Raw genomic sequence first — 20,475 nt, 5'->3', positions numbered from 1 at the left:
ACGGTTCCTATTACCCCTCCCCCTCATTATCCTTATTCCTTCTTGGATCAATCCGAGACACAGTTGCAGACATGAAGTCACTTTACCCCTAAATATATCACTATGTATTTCCTCAAAACAAATACTTTCTTCTATAACCTTTGTGCAACCCTCCCAATCTGGAAATTAACATTGACAGAGCATGACCATCCAATCCCCAGGCCCCCTACAGGTCTCTCCAGCAGCCTAATGTCTCCTTTTCCTTTCTAGTCCAGGATCCAGATCCAGAATCATGCAGTTCATTTCCATGGTATGTCTCTCTCTTTTTTTTTCATGGTATGTCTCTTTGATGTGCTTTAATATGGAACATTTACTCACCCTTTCCCTAGCTGCCATGACCATGACAGTTTTAAGAATTACAGGTCTTGGGGGCACCTGGCTGGCTCAGTCGGTGGAGCATGCTACTCTTGATCTCAGGATTGGAAGTACGAGCTCTATGTTGAGTGTAGAGATTACTTAAAAATAAAATCTTAAAAAAAAGAAAAAAAGAGTATAGGTCTTCAATCCTTAGGATGTCCCTCAACCTGGATCCATCTGATGTTTCCTCACGTCTTGACTCATAATTGTTGGCAGGAATACTACACACACACACAAAAACAACAACAACAACAACAACAACAACAACGATGCTGTGTTCTCCTTGGTGTATCACACACCAGGAGGCACATGGTGTCAGCCTGTCTCACCACTGATGATGCTAATGTTGATCACCTGGTCAGGGTGGTGTCTGCCAGGTTTCTCCACTCTAAAGTCACCATTTTCACTTTTGTAATTAATTAGCTATTTTCTGGGGAAATACTCTGAAACTACTCTGATATTCTCTGCCCATCAAACTTCCACCCACCAGGCTTAGTATCCATTGATGAATACTGTATGAATCAACAGTGCTGTAATAATTGCCAAATGTAATCCTTCTACTTCCATTATTCCATCTACATGTATTAGATGGCATGCTACTGTGAAAGGAGGTTTCCCTTCTTACATTCCTTTACAGATGTATTTATTGATATCATTATGGTTTCCTATTTCAGTCAATGGGTTATAGTCCATTATTATCATTATTTATGTTGATGCTGAACTATGTCCCAGGTTTGGTCAGTGAGCATTTCTTTAAGATGATTTCTGTTCACATGTCTCCACCATGCTTTGAGCACTTTTTTACTTCGTAGCACTTCAAAATGTTTTGGGCTCATCTTGTACTTTGCTTTGAACAAGAAAAGCCAGGAAGTAGGAACATGTGGCTGCCATTACACAAAGGCTACACCAGTCACACAGGGGCTACACCAGTCACACCACAATAACTTGCTGATGAGGATTTCCCTGTTGGCACAGCTACCTGCCCCTCGTGGACTGCAGGTGCAATGGTTATATCACGAACTCTCCCTAGGTCTTGTTTTCACTTGTTTAAGATTCAAAGTCCAGTTGGGAGCATTCCAGTGGCTTGGCTTACCCCTGGGCTGTGAAGAAGTGGTAGACAGGATGAATGACCTAGAAGGTCATAAAGAGGATATAGCCTCAGCCAACCAATATTACCCACAGTAGTGAAACATACAGAAACAGGAAGATGATTTGAACACTGGGTGGCCAAAAACCCCTTCTCCAAATATCCACTTCATAGTTGGAAAGATAGCAATACAGACATAAGCAAAGGAAAACATTGGAAGGATTTTGCACCAAACCAGCAGTATGCTGGTAAATTTTTAACAAAAGCTCCCCAGGGGAAAAGAAAAAAAAAACAGCCCTGATTTAGTGTTCACCTGTTTCTGTTGTCTACTCCCACCATGCCCAATTTCAAATACGACATGATGGAACCCAGGAATTAGGAAGAGACATGCCATAGCTTACCGTTACATAGCCTTTCCACTATACAGACCCTATCGATGCAAATAACCTCAAGAGATAATAGGAAAATGCAGTGAAATGATTGGAAAGTGATGAGTTTGAGTATCACCATTTCTTTAATATAATTTGTGAGTTTTTTTTAAGATTTTATTTATTTATTCATAAAAGACAGAAAGAGAGATGCAGAGATATAGGCAGAGGGAGAAGCAGGCTCCCCATAAGAAGCCTGACACAGGACTTGATACCGTATCCCAGGATCACACCCTGAGCCAAAGGCAGACCCTCAACCGCTGAGCCACCCGGGCATCCCTAATTTGTGAGTTTTTAGATTTAATTTTTAACTAAAGCTGTGTTTATTATTTATTTATTTATTTAAATTAACTTAATTAACTTATAATGTATTATTGGTTTCAGAGGTAGAGATCAGTGATTCATCAGTCTTATATAATAACCCAGTTTAAAGCTGTGCTTAACACCTGGAATGCACAGATCTGGGAAATTCAACAGTAGTCTCTTATGAGCCCATGTGGGGCTTCCGTCTACCACAGTACCAAATGTCTCAGTTTTTCTTTGATGGTGGGGAAGGCATGGCTTTATTCCTATTTTTTACTTCATATTATTTTTAAATGGTACAATTACGAGTGTTTTTTTTAAAAAAACTGTATGTGTGTTTTCAAATAGGAATTGAATTTAAAAAATAAAAAAATCCATGGAACTATTGACCTTGTTTCTCCACTCTTGTCATGAACAGTGTCAGCTGGCTTCCCTGACCTCAGTCACAACTTTCTCCAAGTGATTTATGCAAAAGGCTGCCAGACTATGATCTCTAAAATACAACTCTACTGTGCCGCTTCTTTTGAAAAATCTTCAGTCACATGGACTCCAAATTCTCAGGCAGGATTTGAACGCTATTTCCTTTCCAAACATCTTCCATTCTTCTGCCTCTTGTCAGGGGCTTTCACACCCTTCACAAGAGCCTGTGGGCCACTGGGTGGGGGTGAGACAGCTGAGGGCCTGGTAAGAGGACAGTGCTTGAGGCTCCAGACCTTCCATCACAGCAGCTGATTCTATTTCACATATTCCAGGTACGATTGCAGTTGGGGAAAACAAAATCCACATTCTGTTGCTAAAAAAAAAAAAAAAAAAAAAAAAAAAAAAAGTGTTTGAAATGAACCCTTTTAGTCCAACAGCACAGCTCATCCCGGTCAGGTGCTCTGGAATCTGAATGTTTCCTTGAGGCATTTCCTGTGTTCATTTACTCCAGTGATGGTTGACTGAGTACTTCCTATGTGTTAGACACTGGGCATAAAGCAGTGGACAGGACAGACTGTTCCTCCCTGGGGAACTTACAGTGAAGTGACAATAGATATTTGAAGAATTAAGAAATAATTCCAGGGCGCCTGGCTGGCTCAGTCAGTAGAGCATGTGACTCTTGATCTTGGGGTTGTGAGTTTGAGCCCCATTTTGGTGGTAGAGTTTACTAAAAAAGAGAAAGAAAATAAAAGAAACAATGCCTTTCCCCTTTCTCCTCCTCACCCATCCTTTGAGGTTTATCTCAGAGGCCACAGATTTTATAAAATCTTTTGATCTGCCTTTCGTACAGACCAGAACAACTCCTTTCTCCGTATACATTTTGTATGTCAAGGCTGTTTGCCGTTCTTCCTGCCCAGTGTCCATTCCCTTAGTGGTAGTACGCAAACAGTCTCTTGGGGAAAACACCTTTCCCTTCACTCCTCTCCCAGTTCAGTAAGTTCCAGTTGGTCTCCAAGAGTGGGCAAGTGACCCAGGCCTGGTTGACTGGCACACAGAGTCTCCCTCAGCCATAGTGATTGGTCCAGGATAGGCCACCCCTCTGGCTACAAAAGTTGGATAAAAGATCCCAAATGGCCCATAGTGAATCCAATACATGTGTAGGAGGTTCAGGAAAAAAATGCTGATATTAAGCCTGAAAAGATACACACCCAGAATTTTTGGCAATGATGTTGTGCTGTGGAGGGTGAAGCCAACATGGAGCCAAGTGGAACTAGAGGAAGGGAGGAGATGGATCCTGTGACACTGAATGCCAGGGTCTAGCCACATCTAAAGCCCGACTTCTGAACATATTAGTTCCTTAAGACAATAAATTTCCCCTTCTGCTATAGTAATTTAAGACATCTCTAAAGCTAAAAGCTAGTATTTCTCAGGCTGCAGCCATCTGCAATGAAGGAACTTCACTCCCTCTCAAGTTCTCTCCAGTAAGTTCTAGAGTCCCCAGAAGACTCCCCAGTGTGGTCAGCAAGTTGATTCTCTGCCATTTTCTTCTCTCTCATTAGGCTCTGTGTTGGTGAGGAGAGCCCCCTTTCTGCACACACAGAGAGTGGTAATTCCTGTCTTGGCCATCCAGCAAGGCAGCTGAAAAATAGTCAATATTGAGGTCAAGGATCAACTCTCACCCTCTTAAGGCTTGAGTCCAGGGAGCTGAGGTCACCTGTGCCTCATTCAAGGGCACGAGGAGCTGCATCTGCTTCTTTATCTTCATAGCTCTGCGTCTGCTGCTTTATCTTCATAGCTCCACTTATAGGGCCCTTGTTTTATTTCAGGCGGTATGCTGGGCATTTTACACCCATTCTCATATGTAATCCTCACAGCAACCTGAGGAATGGAGATAGTCACCATATCCCCATTGAACAGATGAGAAAACTGAAGCTCAGAAAGTTCAATGACTGGGTCAAGGCTCCACGGTTACTATGTGACAGAACAGGATTCCAAGACGTGCTTAAAGCCCTGCCCATGAATTTGGTGGATGGACAAGTTAACAGGAGGGGGACGGAGAAGGGACATTTGGGACTATAGGACGTTGAAACGATCACTTCGGAAGCTGCTCCGGGGTACAACTGGGCGCGGTCCCAGGTGGCGGAGCCGGAACCGCCGTGTGCCAGGCGGCGATCCCTGCGGCCACGGGATTTTCCGCGCAGGGACCCGGGCTCGCCAGGTGGGGGCGGCTGGTGGGGCGGGGCTTCCCCGGGCCCACCCCTCGCCCAGGTGAGGCGGGAGACAGGCGCGACCGGATGAGGCGCCCCCGCAGTGCTCCAGGGGTGTGGGGTGCCTGGCTGGCGGGTTGTCGGGCCGGCCTGCTTGGCGCCCCGGACTGGCCCGGCCGGCTGGGCCTTCGGTGGGGGTGGAGGAGGAGGGTGCCGCGCCCTGCCCGGCCCAGGTGTCGTCTCCGGGGGTGGAGTTTGGGAACCGGGCTGCGGGATCTCGGCCGGACCGGCTGGCTGGCGGGCGTCGAGGGACGCGGGAGCGGAGGCAGCAGGCACAGCGGCGGCTCAGGAAACGGGGCGAGCAGGTGAGGCGCGGGGCCGTCGGCATGTTCTCGCGAAACCACCGGAGCCGGGTCACCGTGGCCAGGGGCTCCGCCCTGGAGATGGAGTTCAAACGCGGCCGCTTCCGACTCAGCCTCTTCAGCGACCCGCCCGAGGTGAGACCCGCGTCCCCAGGCCCGCGGTCCCGGCCCCCGCCCCGCAGGCACCCACGCCGAGGCGCGCAGATGCAGCGGTGCGGGGCGGCCCGCCCGGTCGCTGCCGACTTCAGGAGCGAGGCGCGGACCGCCTGAAAGTTAACCGGCCCCGTGCCACCGCAGGCACTCCCTGACCCGTTGGCATGACTTGCCTCTGCCCGGAAAACTCCGGGTTGGCTTCAGTTTAAGGGTCCGTGGGCTTGATTCCCCAGATATGCCGGGCCCCGGCCCCTCCTGAGCATCCCCCGCAAACGGCGGCGGGCAGGTAGGCGCGCCCCAAGCCTCCCGGGCTAGGTTTGGGCGCTCGCTTCCTCCGCGCCGCCAGCCCCATCCCACAACCTGTCTCCACCGCCTGGGACAGCCTTCATCACCAACTCGACTTCTAGGCCACGTCTGACCACCTCGCCGGAGCCTCCCCAAAGGCTCGTCTGTGCCCCTGAGGGCTGGGAAAGTGGGGGGGGGGGCGGGGGGGCTTTTGATGATTTGGGTTATTTACCACACGAAACTGTAGCGCAGCCTCTAGTCTGACAACTTCCTCCCCCGGCGCCCCGCTCACCCCCTGGCGCGGGTCCGAGCCCTGCCTGCTACCCGAGCTGCTGAAAGGCTTGGGCCTGAGCTAGGAGTGAGAGGGCGAGTAGCGACGGCAAAGAGGCTGTCCCCGAGGTCAGCTCTCCTTCCCTGTTGGGCCTGGAAAGGGTTAAGTGAGGGGGCCTCCCCCCGCCCACCCCGTCCCTCCGGGCTGGGATTCCAGGCCTGGCTTCTGCCCTTTCCCCCCAGCCTGCGCAGAACAAAGGCCCTTTCACAGCCACGTCCCAGTGTCCCGGGCCTTCTCTGACTCCGAAGCTAGTGGACCTGGGGGAGAGGGGCTTAGTCGGGGCCCTTACGGGCCACCCCGCGTGGGGCCAGCGTGGGGAAGGGAGCCGCGAGGCCCGGGGACCGGGAGGAGGGGCCTGTGGGCTGGGGCCGCCCCCGGGATTAGTCGGGCCTTCGGGGCCGGGCCGGAGCGGAGGAACCGGGGCGGAGTCGCAGGGCCCGCCGGCCGCCGAGGGGAGTGTGACTCTGTGGGCCCGGGTTGGGGGGGGGGCCGAAGCTGCAGCTGACTGGGAATCGGGGCTGGTTTCCTGTCTGGAAGGGAAGGGGCCCGCATAGGGGAGCGGGGGCAGCAGCAGACAGGCACACCCCAGCCTTTCTCCCTCCCACCGCTCCCTTCTGCTGGAAAAGCGAGGTAATTGTGAACCCAGGGTGGGGCGGGCTGGATACGGGCCCCAAGTTGTAAGAGGTGGCCCTGGGGGTTGGGCTGAATTTACCCCTTTGTCCCGCTCCCTGGGCTCACTCTCCCCGCTGGTCCCCACCTACACCCCTCCTCTTTCTGAGAGTGAGAACCCCTCCGAAAGCTCCGACCTCCTGCCAAACCCCACAACTCTGTAAAACCTGCAAGAGGCAGCCCCTCCCTGCCCCCTTCCAGCTGTGCCTGCCCCTCACGCCCTACCGGCACACAGATTCTCTGTCCTCCAGGCCAGGGGTGTGGGCGGGGGCTGGGGAGGGGCCAGAGTCGGAATGAAAGGGCCTTTTTCTTCCACAGCTGGGAGAACAGCTGCCACCAAAGCAAGACTGGACACTCTGTGCCCAGAGCCCCCTCTGCAGCTGGCCTCCCTTCCTGGGACCCTGCTCCTTCTCACCTCGCTTTCCTTTCCTCCCATGCCTGGCTCCCACCAGGGCCCTGGAACAGTGGTAGGCAAGGAAGGTTTGTCACAGCAGCCAGAGGGGTGTAACAGGAGTGCAGAGGGACAGGGGCACCTCTGTCCTCTGCCCACCTCTGTCAAGACCAGGGGAGCAGCGGGAGGAGGAACTGTGGAGCAGCGAGGTGCCTGTCCAGCACCCCCCTTCTGGAGGGGTCCACAAGGGAAGGGGCTCTGGGGGCACAAAGATGCAGGACAGATTGCACATCCTGGAGGACCTGAATATGCTCTACATTCGGCAGATGGCACTCAGCCTGGAGGTAACGCCCCCAACCCCAGAGTGTACCTCCTCTGCATGCAACCCAGCCTCAGTTCATGCCCTGTGCATCCCTGCCTCAGCTGAGGAGGGGGAGGGAGGGGGCTGCTCCACACGAGTAGAGGGACAGGTGGTTCAGTATGCTTTGCGCTAAATGCCCTGTGTGGATCTACGCTCAATTCTGCCAATCAGAGCATTGTGTTGTCAAAAGGGTCTTTACACCTATTTCTGAAAGCTCTGTGGCTGGGTGTGGATGTGTGTTTTGGGCCCAAGAGGTACTTTTAGGTGTGGGAAGAGAGGACTTCACTGTAAGAGAGGTTTGCAGGAAGGATGTGGCCTTGCTAGAAAAGGGGAATGGGACTCTGTGACAGGATGGAAGGATCTGATGGTCCTGGAGATGGCAGGGAGCTGTTTATTCATCCATTTATTTATATATTTTAAGATTTTATTTATTTACTCATGGGAGACACAGAGAGGCAGAGACATAGGCAGAGGGAGAAGTAGGGTCCCCGTGGGGAGCCTGATGCAGGACTTGATCCCGGGATCACGCCCTGAGCCAAAGGCAGATGCTCAACTACTGAGCCACCTGGGTGCTCCTCATCTGTTTACTCTTAAACACTTTCATTGGACAGCCTCCATATGCCAGGCTCCTTTCCAGACCACGGGATACCTCAGTGAACCAGACAGGAAAGGCCCATTCAACTGGGGGTCACCATAAACACAAAAACACAGAAATCATCTCCCATAGGGAAATATGATAAGAACAGGGATGTAATATGCACTGGGTCAGGAAAGCAGGATTCAGTGTGGAGGTCAAAGAAGGCCGCTGGGATGAGATCATGAGCTGAGACCAGAAAGATATGAAGATATGTGAAGACTGGAAGAAGGGCTTTCCAGCTGGAGGGCACAGCAAGGGCAGAGACTCTTGAGGGAAGATGTGTCCCAGTGCCAGTGTGGCTGGAGCATAGGCGTTGGGGCAGAGATCATGAGCAGAGTCCAGATTAAGGCCCCACAAAGGCCTTTTACTGTAGGTGTGATGTTGGCCCATGCAAGGCTTTTAAGCAGGGGCCTGACTCCTCTAGTGTTTTAACATACTGGCTTTTGTGGGGAATAGGCTAGGCAGGGGTGGGGCGGGGGGAGGAGAATTGACCTGAGAAATGCCAGAAGACCACCAGATGGGAAGTTGTTACAGCCTTAGGGGACTGAGCTTGGTGATGTGGGTGAAAGTGCTCTTGGTGGAAACAGAGAAGGGGGTGGGTTTCAAATGATGGTGGGAGATCTGGTCTGGCTTGGTGATGGATTGGATGAGTGGACTGGACACAGATGGATTTGCCTCGTGGCAAAGAGGGAGCTCTGGGATGATTCCCAGGTGCATGGTTGAGCAGCTGGGTACTGTGGCCATTTACTGAGATGGGGGAGGTGAAGGAAGCTATGGAAGTGACCGCCTGGACAAGGCAAGAGTTTGCTGCTGAGGAAGGTCAGAGGCAGGACTGTAAAGAGTCTAGAACAGGAATGGCAGTTAATTACAGGTGTTGCTCCTCTTAGTGCTGGCCCCCACTCCCTGCACCATAGCAGACACTGCTCATCAATCAGGGCCCCCCTGACCAGCAAGCCCAGAGGTGGTCTCACAATCTTTCTCAGCACATCTTTGGCACAAATTGTGAGGGCTGTTTCCTTCACAGGGGTGCCAGGCAGAGGCAGGAGTCCCAGCCTGGTTTTGAACTCCATCAGGAGGAGACACCTTTATCTAAATTTACCTGGAGGGGGTTACCTTTTTCTAATATCCAGAAAGGTGCTCAATCAGCCTGTTGGGACTCTTGATACTAGCTATTGTCCTCTGTTTGCACACTGGATAAAACCTAACTCCTCTGCACTGTCCATGTTACCAGTTACATGTGGCTACTTAAATGTATAATTTAGTTAATTAAAATGAAATAAACAATTCCTTGGTTGCTCTAGTCACATTTCAAGATGGCTACATAACATCTTTGTCATTGCAGGAGATATTATTGAACAAAGCTAGGTATTTATTTTTTTGTTTTGTTTTGTAAATATTTTATTTATTTATTCATGAGGGACACACAAAGAGGCAGAGACAGAGACATAGGCAGAGGGAGGAGCAGTCTCCATGCAGGGAGCCCAATGCGGGACTCGATCCCATGACCCCGGGATCATGCCCTGAGCCAAAGGCAGACGCTCGGCAGTTGGGTTGAATGTCTGCCTTTGGGGTCCTGGAATCGAGTCCTGCTTCGGGCTCCCTGCATGGAGCCTGCTTCTCCCTCTGCCTGTGTCTCTGCCTCTCTGTGTGTGTGTCTCTCATGAATAAATAAATAAATTCTTTAAAAAAATTTTTTAATTTTGCATCCTCTCTGCTCTCTTGTGCCCCCTCCCCCTGCCCCATGTAGTCTTTCTTCATGAGAGGTCTTTCTAAGTTCTGGGACAGAGGACGGGGCTTAGATTTCACTTTGGTCATTCTCCTTCAGCTAAGTCTGAGGGTGCTGTGTTCTTTCTCCACCCAACTCAGCATTCCCCTCCCCCCCCACTCCCCACTCAAGAGAGAGATCTCTTGATTTTTCAGAGATTGGCAAGAGAGGGGGTTGTGGCAGAGTAAATCCACAAAGACTTTGTGGAGGAAGCAACTTAAACTGCAAGTGAAGGGAAGGTAGGAGTGAGAGAAAGGTTGTTTTTAAATATGCTGGGCCAAGGTAGGGAATTAGACTTTCTCACTTAATTCTCAAACAATACTATGAAGGAGGTGGGACACTCCCCAGTTTACAAATAGTCACCAGAGGCTAAGTTCTCACAGTCATTCAAATTCCCAAACCAGGATTTAGATTTAGCCCCAGTGGAGATTCTGAAGGGAACAGAGGTGATGAGAAGCAGGGCAGTAAGTCAGGGACAGAAAAAAATAGGAGGGAGGGACAGGAAAAGATGTCCACAGAGGGCCTAATTTGTGCTGGACTTCTGCCCATGACTCATCCTCCTTCAGCCCCTTGGGCCTTGACCCAGGTCCTGCTGAAATCCAACTTTGGGCTCTTTCCCAAGAGAGCCTGGTGAAAACGCTGCCTCCTTGGGGAGAAAGGGTGTGTGAGAGGGGAGAGGGGGACAAGAAGCTTTCCCTGGGGTGACAAGATGGGGACAAAGCACAGGGATGTAGAAACAGCACCAAGATTCCTGAGATGCTCTGCCCAAGGGGTGGGAGCCAGGATTTCTAGGGCCCTCTCCTCCTTGAAGCTTTGAGAGAGTGGATTTGGGGCCAGAGTGGGTGAGGGGTGGTAGCAGGGGTGTCAGGCTCATTCAGGCCGAATCCAGACTTTTCTACTGCCCCAGTTTTTCCAATTTACATACTATCCTTCCTCCCCCATGCTCCTGGGCAAGGGGTCACCTTGGAGGGCAATGGCAGCGCAGGAGGAGCCTCTGGCCTCTGCAGCTCTAGCAGCACCAAGGCCAAAACCCTTTCCAGGCCGATGTGGGAGCTCCGGGCGGCAATGTTGCACACGGCTGGGTGGCTGGGTCTCCTCTCATGGTTGCGCTGGCCCCAGCCGGAGCGGGAGCCCAGAGACTTGCCCCGCCAGGCGCAGGGAGGGACCGCCTGCACCCGGGAGCCGGGAGCCCCTCGACTGCTCTCGCGGCAGTTGGGAGCTGATGTCACTAGCGCCCAGAGCGCCACGGGCGGGGACACTTGCAACTCCCGGACCCAGCGCGCCGCCAGCGTTGGTACCTCAAGAGCAATGGACAGGGCTAGGGAAGGATCTGTGAGTGCTGGGGCCCGGACAGAGACTAGCCAGGAGGGGGCTTAGGCACGCTTCTGTCCCCACCCTCCCCACCTTCTCTCCTCTGTGGTGTTTGTGGCAGAAACTGGATGCAGAACGGGATGGGGGTTGGCAAGCAGGAAAGCTTAGCAAAGGTGGAATCCTGATGTAGACAGACATAGAGTGGCTGGGGGGGGGGGGGCAGTTTGCTGTGGGAGCTATGTAGTCTGGGAGGGCTTCCTAGAGGAGGGGGCATTGGGACCTGGGTGGCCTATTTTTGAAGGGTTAGGAAGGGAAACTGTGGGAGAGGGGTAATGAAAGCCAGTCCTAGCCCAGTGGTGGCCCAGGAAATAAATTGTGAATGGAGAATGTGCAGGGAGGCTGGAAAAAGCTTTTGAAGCAGGAATATGGGATGTTCAGATCTTGGAGACTTGAAGGCTGGAGTCACCAGGAACAGAAGCAAGTGCACAGTGTGAGAGCTGGTGTGAAGGAGAAGACGGGTTTTGGGTGATCACATTCACTCCCCTCTTCCAGCTTGGTGCCATCACTTGGCTTCCTCTCAGATTAATCTTATACTGTAATGCAGCTTGTCTTCCACCCTCTTTCTGAAGCCTTCCCCATCATGTTAGCCAGGAGCAGAAAGGTCTGTCTCCTGGAGTGTGTTTATGCCATGACATGGCACTTATGGTACAGCCATTGATGTCTGCATCTCTCACTTCCCAGTTGGATTTTAAATGTGGACCCTTGAGCAGCACAGAGGTGCTCCAGAGTTTGTTGGGTGAATGCTATTTTCTGCCAAAGTGGCATCATTTAAAAAGCATTCTCACCATTCATGTATACTGTGTGCTGGGCATTATGCTAGGTGCTTTACATTCCTGACTTAATGAATCCTCACAACCCTGGGATGTGGGGGCTATTTCCAACTGCATTTTATAGATGATGAAACCAAGTCTTAGGAAGGTTGAGCTCATTTTAAATCAGTTCTTTCCAGCTTCTCAAGACTGACAGGACTAACTCAGACCCAGGTTTGTCTTATGTCAAACTGGTGCTCTTCCCCTCCACTGTCTGCCAAGACCTCCAGGGCTCTTTCTGAGTAAATGTTCCTCAGAATCCTGGTGCCTCTCTCAGTGCCTAAACCACCGCCCCATCCTTATGCACAGCCTATTTAGCCCCTCACTCCTGACCTGCTTTACCTGCCTTCCCATCCCTAATCCTTGCCACTGTCCTCAACCTCCCAAGATCAGAGAGCCAGTAGGTGGCGGATCCCCTAATTTGGAGTGTGTACAGGGTTCTGAGAAGCATGGGTGAATGCTATAGGTGGTATGCTCCTTCTCCATAGATCTCTTGCCAACTAGATGTCCCCGCCCCCCCCCGCCCCCCCCCCCGCCATCACATGAGTCTTTGGAGTAACCTAGGATGGTCTTTACTATCTTGTTCATTTTCTTTAGTTGGTAGTTCTCAGCCCTGCCTACACCTCAGAAGCACTTGGGGAATTTTCAAAAAACCACCCACGTTCCACTCTTAGAGATTCTTACTCTGCAAGTCTGAAGTAGAGCCTGGTAATGTGTGTGTGTGTCTGTGTGTGTTTAACTGAAAGGATTTAATATTTTAAAAAGGTAACACAAGAGGTGCCTGAGTGGCTCAGTTGGTTAAGTGTCTGACTCTTGATTCTGCCTCAGGTCATGCTCTCAGGGTTGTAAGATTAAATTTACATTTTACAGATTAAGATTAAGCTCCACATCAGTCCTGTTGGGCATGAGTCTGCTTGAGATTCTCTCTCCCCTTCTTCCTCATAAAACAAAACAAAATCACAATTTCCAATTGTACAGTAGTAAAGAAGGATATATATTTTTTTAAAAAGTAACATAAATCTATTTTCCATTCCTGGCACCCAGGCCCATATATATATATCACTTGATTTTCTGACCGACCTAGTATCCTATATATATATATATATATATATATAAAGTAAGAAAAGAGAGTAGAACAGTATTACAGCATGCTACCATTTGTACACTATATATATATATTTTTTTTTTTTTCTGAGAGAGAGTAAGTATGCATGCATGTTCAAGCATGAGCAGGGGGAGGGGCAAAGGGAGAAGGATAATCCTAAGCAGACTCCTTGGTGAGTGCAGAGCCTGATTCGGGGCTCGGTCTCAGAACCCTGAGATCATGACCTGAGCCAGAATCGAGATTTGGATGCTTAACTGAATGAAACACCCAGGCACCCCTCATTTCATATATTTTGAAGATTATTTCATATCTGCATATATATGTCTACCTCACTCTTTAATGTTTGCAATATTCCATATTCCATGGAAATGCTGGAACTTATTTAACCAATGCTTGAGTGAACTTTTAATGTTGGTGTTTTAAAACAAAGTTGCAATGAATATGGCTTTGCTCACATGTTTAACTGTCTTTGTGGGATAAACTCCTAGATATTGAATAGCTGGACCAGAGGATATGTGAATTTCTAGTTTTCATAGATTTTTCCAAATTGTGCTCAAAAGAGGCTGAAGGAATTTAAGCTCTTACCATCAACTGCACGAGGACAAAGCTTCTCTGGTTATTGGGCAGCTGAGGTTGAGTTGCCTGAAATAGAAGTTTCTTGTCAGTTTCTCCTGGGCCACAGCCCACTGGGGACTGGAGGGTGCTTCAGCCTGTCCCCAACTGACATTTCCTTCTTATCCTTTTCCCCACTCTGTCTAGGACACAGAGTTGCAGAGAAAGCTAGACCATGAGATCCGGATGAGGGAAGGGGCCTGCAAGCTGCTGGCGGCCTGCTCCCAGCGAGAACAGGCCCTAGAGGCCACCAAGAGCCTGCTGGTGTGCAATAGCCGCATCCTTAGCTACATGGGCGAGCTGCAGCGGCGGAAAGAGGCACAGGTGCTGGAGAAGACAGGCCGGCGGTGAGCAAGGGGGACACAAGGCCTTATGGCGGGTAGTGGTGCAGTGTGTATATGTTCTTTGTTTGGGTCACCCTGAAGGTCAATTCCCCATGAAGCCCTGTCAAATGCCTGGGAGACCCATTGGCATTTTATTACCACAGTGTGCTGCCCACAGGTGCACTAGTGAGTAGCTAGGACTGGACTCAGGAGAGCCAGGGTATCTGGTGAAAGGCTGTGAGGCTGAGGGGTTATAATATAAAAGTGCTAATTTGCTACACTCAGCCTGTGATCTGATGAGGCTGCCTGCCTGGCTTCTGGAAAGCTCATCTTCTCAAAGTCAGTTCACCAGATGGCCAATTTACCACCAACTGACAATAGTGTACCTGAGGCTCACTTCACACATGAGCAGTGCTTGAGGGAGGAAATAATTAAAAATATTTAAGGGAAAAAAATATTTAAGGGAATGCCTACCCATTCACATAGATTAGATAATGTATTTTAAAAGGGGTCAGCTTCTGGATATGAAACACCAGCTACACTGACATTAGATGCTGCCAATCTGACAGCTGCAGGGAAATGGTTGAGGTGATGCTCTGGTGAAACTAAAATGTTGGAGAGAATGAATACCAGGCAAGTTGATCATTCTGAGAATTGGCCACTTTTGGTAAACTGGTCATTTCGAAAACTGGCTTCTGGCAAAACAAGCCTGCTTGGCCCCACAAAGCTGGATGGAAAGAAGGTCCTAGCTACTCACTGGTATGATCCCCTCCCACCTCAGCCATGAAGGCTGCCACCAGAAGTTGCCAGGAGCCCTCCAGAGCTCACTCATGAAGCCCCCAGGGGAAGGTAGATAAGCAAACCTGTTGCTTCCCCGTAAAGCAAATGGGCAGGCAGACAAGGGGCAGTTCCTAATGTGAATTTGCTGTCTCCCAAGAGGCAGCCATCATCAAGCGTTACCCTGTCCAAGTCCCCGCACAGCCTAGGCAGTGGGATTTGAGATACACCCCAAATCACTGACAACTAAATGCGTTGCCAAAAGTGTCACATCATTTAGCTTAAGGCCCTACTAAGTTGCTAATGGTTAAACTGGCTGTCACCTTAGGAGAGATGCATGCTCGGGGAGTCCTGCTGGTGGGTAGGGAGGGGGGAAAGGCCCCGGTGTGGGGGCTGAGGAACTTGGGGTACTGGGAAGGCTCAACCTATCTGGGGATGGTAGAGGAGAAATCAGAACTGAGGGGGAGGAAGAGAGAGGTGCGTGGCAAATAGAATATATATTCTTTACTTAGCTTCTTGATTTTCTGACCGACCTAGTACCCTCCTATATCAAAGAAGTGATAAGATGGTGAAGAACAGCCTTTCCTATTGTTAGAAAGAAAGCCTGCAAATTCCTCCAAGCCTGGGGTTTAATGGAGAAGAGCCCTTGAAAAGGAGTCTCTCTGGGCACCTGTTCCCTCAAGCCTTGCTGTGTGCCTGGCAGGAGTCTGGGGGAGATGGTCAGAGAGGGTGCTTGGTGGGGGAGGGGGCTGGAGTTTGTGCTGCATGTGAGCTAATGTGCCTCTAGTGTCTCCAAGCCCAGCGGACCCCTGGGTCCAATTGACCGCTCTAACTGCCCTCCAGCCCTGCTGTCAGCCTGGCTGGGGACCTGGGGGGCTAGGTCCTGGGCTGGAGGCATCCTAGAGCCCCTGGGAACCAGACCGGTGGGGGAGAAACAAGGTCTAAAGGTCAGGCCAGGATGCTGTGATTTGCCCACAGGCCTTCTGACAGTGGGCCGCCTGCTGAACGCTCGCCTTGCCGAGGCCGGGTCTGCATCTCTGGTAAGAAGCATTCCGCCCTCACCCCCCCCAAGCTGCTGGCACTCCTTGGCCCATCACAAGATCTCCTGCCCTGTCTCAACATCTCTTCCTGCCCCTCTGCCCCTCAGACCTCCGGATTCCACTAATGTGGAAGGACACAGAATATTTCAAGAACAAAGGCGGTGAGTTCCACACATGCTGGATCAGAGAGGCTGGAGGTTCTTGTGGGGCACTGTCCTGAGGTTGGAGGTTCTTGTGAGGCACGGTCTTTACCAGCTTGGGCCTCTGTCCCCAGACTTGCACCGCTGGGCTGTGTTCCTGCTGCTGCAGCTAGGGGAACACATTCAGGACACAGAAATGATCCTGGTGGACAGAACCCTTACAGACATCTCCTTTCAGAACAACGTGATCTTGTGAGTACCTTGTCCCTGTGGCTCCCTCCTTTTTCCTCTCTGCTCCAATCCTTGGATGCCAGCTGCAGGGGAGGAAGGAAGGTGGGCCTCACCTGGCGCGGAGCTGTCCTGTGCTTGCATCCATTGCAGCTGTCCTGTGCTTGGACCACATCCATCCTCTACCCCTGCCCACCCTCTCACGCCTCCCTGGGCTTCCCCAGGACCATCGTCCTCTCTTCCTCCCACACTCCTATAGCACCGAGGCAGGGCCAGACTTTGAACTGCGACTGGAGCTGTATGGGGCCTGCATGGAAGAGGAGGGGGCCCTGGCTGGAGCCCCCAAGAGGCTTGCCACCAAACTCAGCAGCTCCCTAGGCCGCTCCTCAGGAAGGCGTGTCCGGGCATCGCTGGAGAGTGCTGGAGGTTCAGGAAGCAGTCCCATTTTGCTTCCCACCCCAGCTGTGGGGTAAGGTCCTACATCCCCCCACTGCCCTCAACTGCATATATCCTGGCCAAGGGGGGGTGGGCTCTGAGCTGTGCTGAGCATGCAGAACCTATTTTGCATTGCTACCACAGTGCACAGACCTACATGATCAAGCAGTAGCCCACACAGCTGGGAACTCTGGCCTATGCCCTGGAGCTGGGCCCAAGTCAACTGAGAAGACCAGTGGGAATGCAGGGAGAGCTAAGCTCTGGGGTTTTCAGTTTTTTTGCAGTGGCAAATGCATCTTATGTGGATAGAACAGAGTGCCCTGGTTGGACCAAAGTAGCCCCGGTCCTGCTGGGTTGCCTACTGGTGCCTGGAAGCACCGGATGGAAACACTGGGTCTCTGAGCAGCAGTTTCAGAAGCTCTAGGGCAGTGATTTTGCTGCCTTTGGAGACAGCTATAGGTCAAATTCTGGCTGTACCACTTACCAGCTATAAAATACGAGCAAATTTCTTAACTTCTCCAAGCCTCAAGCTGTCTCATCTGTGAAGGAAACAATGCCACCAACATCCCAAGGTTGTTGTGGGAATACAGTGGGATAACATATCTAAAGTACAGGACGTGACACTTAGCAGGAGCTCGGTAAATGTTCTCAGCCTTGTGGGGGAGGCAAGCTAGTTTTCTGGGGGACAGCCTGAACAATGGGGGCCGATTTGCTCTGCCCTCAGAGCTCCTGCTGCCTGAGACAGCCATCACTGGGCTGAGGCCCACTTCTGTATCTGTCCTACAGTGGTCCTCGTTACCACCTGTTGGCTCACACCACACTCACCCTGGCAGCAGTGCAAGATGGGTTCCGCACGCACGACCTCACCCTCGCCAGCCATGGTGAGTATGTGTTGTTGAGGGCAGGGGACGCCAGACAGTGAGAATAGGGGCTACTGGATAGTCCCCTCTCGTTCCCCACCCTTACCCTGCACTTTCTGTCCTCCAGAGGAGAATCCCGCCTGGCTTCCCCTTTATGGTAGCGTGTGTTGCCGCCTGGTGGCTCAGCCTTTCTGCATGACTCAGCCTACCGCAAATGGTACCCTCAGGGTACAGGTGAGGGGCCCTGAGGTGTAGAAGGGAACACGGAGAAGGCAGAGGAGAGTTGGATCATCTGGGCACAGAAGGACTACAGAGAAATCAAGATCTGGGCGGAGGAAGGAGGGTTATGGCAAGAAGACAGGAGGATCAGACATGAGGGTGGGCAGAAAGGAGCAGATGCCTAATGGGGGAATGGGAAGAAGGGTGTTGGAGGGTGTGATTCCCCCAGGAAACCTTGAGTCATTTACGCAGCAAGCTGGGGAGCTGCAGGACTGGGCGCGAGTGCATGGAGTCCTGAAAGGCACAAACCTCTTCTGTTACCGGCAACCTGAAGACGCAGACACTGGGGAAGAGCCGTTGTTTACTATTGCCATCAACAAGGTGATGGGTCCCTTGGTGGTGAAACTACCAGGTGCCCAGGCCCAGGAGCATCTTCTTCAGGCCCCAGGAGGGTGGGTGCAGAGATGGAAGTCTAGCCTGCTGCTGCTCCTAACAGCACCACACCCAGCTTCAGGGCCAGGAATGTTCTCGCTGGCATCACTGGAAAAGGCTCTCCTACTCACCAGCGACAGCCGCACCAAGTCCCCGAGGGTCCCATGGCCAGTTTAGGATCTTCATCCCCTTTCTGTCCTTTCCCTCAGATTGCAGTCTGCACCTTCTCCCTTTCCTGGCTTTCTCTCCCAACCCAAGTCCAGTGATCCCTCTTGATTTCTGACCCCTTCTGCTGGCTCTCCTGCCAACTTTTATGGAAGTACCGAGGGCCATCAGGCCTCAGCACTCCTGCTCATCTCTGTGCCTTCTCCGTCTCACTTAATCCCTCTGTCCCTGTCTCCTTCTGCTCCTTTTCCCTGAGGACGCTCTGTTTCATCCCAGTCCTTTCCTGCCATTCCTTTCTGCTCTGCTCAATAGGAGGCAAATGAGAGACCCAACAAGCTCCTCCTTCTAAGGCAGGGATGACCAAACCTGCCTCAGGTCACTGCTGACTTCTGTGATCAGGATGAAGGTGGAAGCAGAGCCTTTTTCTCCTGCAGGAGACTCGAGTGCGGGCAGGGGAGCTGGAGCAGGCTGCAGGCCGGCCCTTCACCCTGAGCATCAGTAACCGGTATGGGGAGGACGAGGTGACACACACCCTTCAGACAGAGAGTCGGGGAGCCATGCACAGCTGGATGGAAGCTCTGTGGCAGCTTTTCTTTGACATGAGTAAGAGGAGGGGGATGGTCTGAACCTTTGTGAGGGATGGGGTTTATTTTTAGCAAAGGCCTCTGTTTTCAGAAAGCATGGAAGGGAAATGTTGCAGGGGAGAGGAGGGCCTGGCCCTCTCCGTCTTCCTCCTCCCTCCCCAATCATTGCTCTCCCTTCAGGCCAGTGGAAGCAGTGCTGTGATGAGATCATGAAGATTGAAACCCCTGTTCCCCGGAAACCACCCCAAGTACTGGCCAAGCAGGGATCCTTGTACCATGAGATGGGTGAGTGAAAGAACACTTCAGGAACATGATGGGAAGTGGGGTGGGGGCTTCAAGGTAGCCCAGATAATGGAAACAGAGAGAAAGCAATAGGCTGAGGCAGAGCTCTGGGGACCCAAGGCCCACTCAGTCCTGTTGCATTGGTTTCTCTTCTCCAGCTCTTCTTAGAGCTATCGCCACCACAGTTCCAGACAAACCCCCAAATAGCCAGATTCATTTCATGGGTTTCTTTCCTAATTTCTTCTTCTCTGTTTCCCTTTCTGCATGCGGATTCCTGTCTCTTCCTCTGACCCTTCACTTGCCTGGCACTGCTTTCATTTTCCTCCTTTTCTTAATTTTTTTCATTCACTTCTGCCCACCCCTTCATCTCCATCCCCCTGCATCCCGGATCCTGTAGTCTTATCAGAGACTGTGGCCCCAGGGGGCCCAGGTGAGGGGCTTCTCCTGCAGGATAATACGATCTCAGCTGAGATCCGGGCTTTGCTTTCCTCCTATTACAGTGACAGGTGATGATCAGGGCTGGGTAGGCCTGGGGCCTAAGCTCTGACTAGCCCCCTCCCCTCAACCCCTTCCTGGTGTCACAGCTATTGAGCCGCTGGATGACATCGCAGCGGTGACAGACATCTTGGCCCAGCGGGAGGGCACAAGGCTGGAGACACCCCCACCCTGGCTAGCAATGTTTACAGAACAGCCTGCCCTGCCTAGCCCCTGCTCACCTGCCTCAGTGGCCCCAGCCCCAGCTCGGACCTACCCCATGCCCTGGGGGCGACCCCGAACATTCTCCCTGGACGCTGTCCCCCCAGACCACTCCCCTAGGGCTTCCCACGCGGTTGCCCCTCTCCCCCAGCAGCGATCCCCAAGGTCCAGAGGCCTCTTCAGCAAAGGCCCACCCCGCACTTGGCTCCAGTCACCAGTATGAGACAGAAAGGTGCTTGCAACAGGATCTGGCCAGAGGAAGAGAGGACCTACGTGCAGTTGGGCTCTGGATGCGGCGCTGTCAGTAGCAGGTTGGCCAGCTTGGCCTCCCCTTCCTCTGCTGGACTGGGGGAGCAGAAGCCCCTCTTCAGCTGTGGTTGCCAAGGTGCTGAGGGGCTCATTCCTGGGACTGGCTGGGACCCCCCTTAAACCCTTCCTGGGAGAAAACTGGAACCAATCCTGCCCTACCTCCCTGCACTAACCAGCTTTGAGGATGGCACTGAAGAGCCTTGGGAGTCACCTCCCTTGTGACTCTCACAACAACCATTAAAAGTTATTTAACGGCAGCCCTCACCTGGTTCTTGAGGACAGACTGCCTCTTT

General features: G+C 51.8%; 1 protein-coding gene and 1 long non-coding RNA gene across 11 annotated transcripts; one reads left to right on the top strand and one right to left on the bottom strand.

Annotated features, from left to right (window-relative positions):
• Positions 1 to 1,141: 1,141 nt before the first annotated feature.
• LOC140601254 (uncharacterized) lies at positions 1,142 to 6,894 on the bottom strand. Of its 2 annotated transcripts, none has more exons than XR_012004279.1 (2): positions 6,867 to 6,894; positions 1,142 to 3,007 (listed from the first exon to the last, which is right to left on the bottom strand). It is a non-coding gene; the product is annotated as an uncharacterized lncRNA (long non-coding RNA). The 2 variants fall into 2 exon arrangements; XR_012004280.1 differs by lacking the exon at positions 6,867 to 6,894 and adding an exon at positions 4,314 to 5,397.
• RTKN (rhotekin) lies at positions 4,905 to 20,439 on the top strand. 9 transcript variants are annotated; one of them, XM_072769922.1, is made up of 13 exons: positions 6,446 to 6,602; positions 6,960 to 7,376; positions 13,840 to 14,039; positions 15,771 to 15,832; positions 15,940 to 15,993; positions 16,107 to 16,224; positions 16,460 to 16,669; positions 17,422 to 17,516; positions 17,623 to 17,729; positions 17,967 to 18,095; positions 18,746 to 18,914; positions 19,076 to 19,180; positions 19,762 to 20,439. In XM_072769922.1, exons 2-13 carry the CDS (start codon positions 7,305 to 7,307, stop codon positions 20,094 to 20,096), a joined length of 1,656 nt encoding a protein of 551 aa, XP_072626023.1. In that variant the 5' UTR covers positions 6,446 to 6,602; positions 6,960 to 7,304; the 3' UTR covers positions 20,097 to 20,439. The 9 variants fall into 9 exon arrangements, with proteins under 9 accessions (XP_072626028.1, XP_072626027.1, XP_072626029.1 ...); XM_072769923.1 differs by having other exon boundaries at positions 6,460 to 6,602; positions 7,094 to 7,376; XM_072769927.1 differs by lacking the exons at positions 6,446 to 6,602; positions 6,960 to 7,376 and adding an exon at positions 4,905 to 5,338 and having other exon boundaries at positions 19,575 to 20,439.
• Positions 20,440 to 20,475: the final 36 nt, after the last annotated feature.

The sequence above is a fragment of the Canis lupus genome, chromosome 12 (assembly GCF_048164855.1).
Source record: "Canis lupus baileyi chromosome 12, mCanLup2.hap1, whole genome shotgun sequence".
In the NCBI taxonomy this organism is placed as follows: Eukaryota; Metazoa; Chordata; class Mammalia; order Carnivora; family Canidae; genus Canis; species Canis lupus.
The sequence above is the reverse complement of the archived record's forward strand: the minus strand, read 5'-3'. Positions and strand labels throughout refer to the sequence as shown.

Coding starts and splice junctions, on each gene's coding strand:
- RTKN (XM_072769928.1), top strand. CDS start 5,228: ATGTTCTCGCGAAACCACCGGAGCCGGGTCACCGTGGCCAGGGGCTCC. Junction 15,833..15,939: donor AGGCCGGGTCTGCATCTCTG/GTAAGAAGCATT, acceptor TCTGCCCCTCAG/ACCTCCGGATTCCACTAATG. Junction 17,517..17,622: donor CCTCACCCTCGCCAGCCATG/GTGAGTATGTGT, acceptor TCTGTCCTCCAG/AGGAGAATCCCGCCTGGCTT.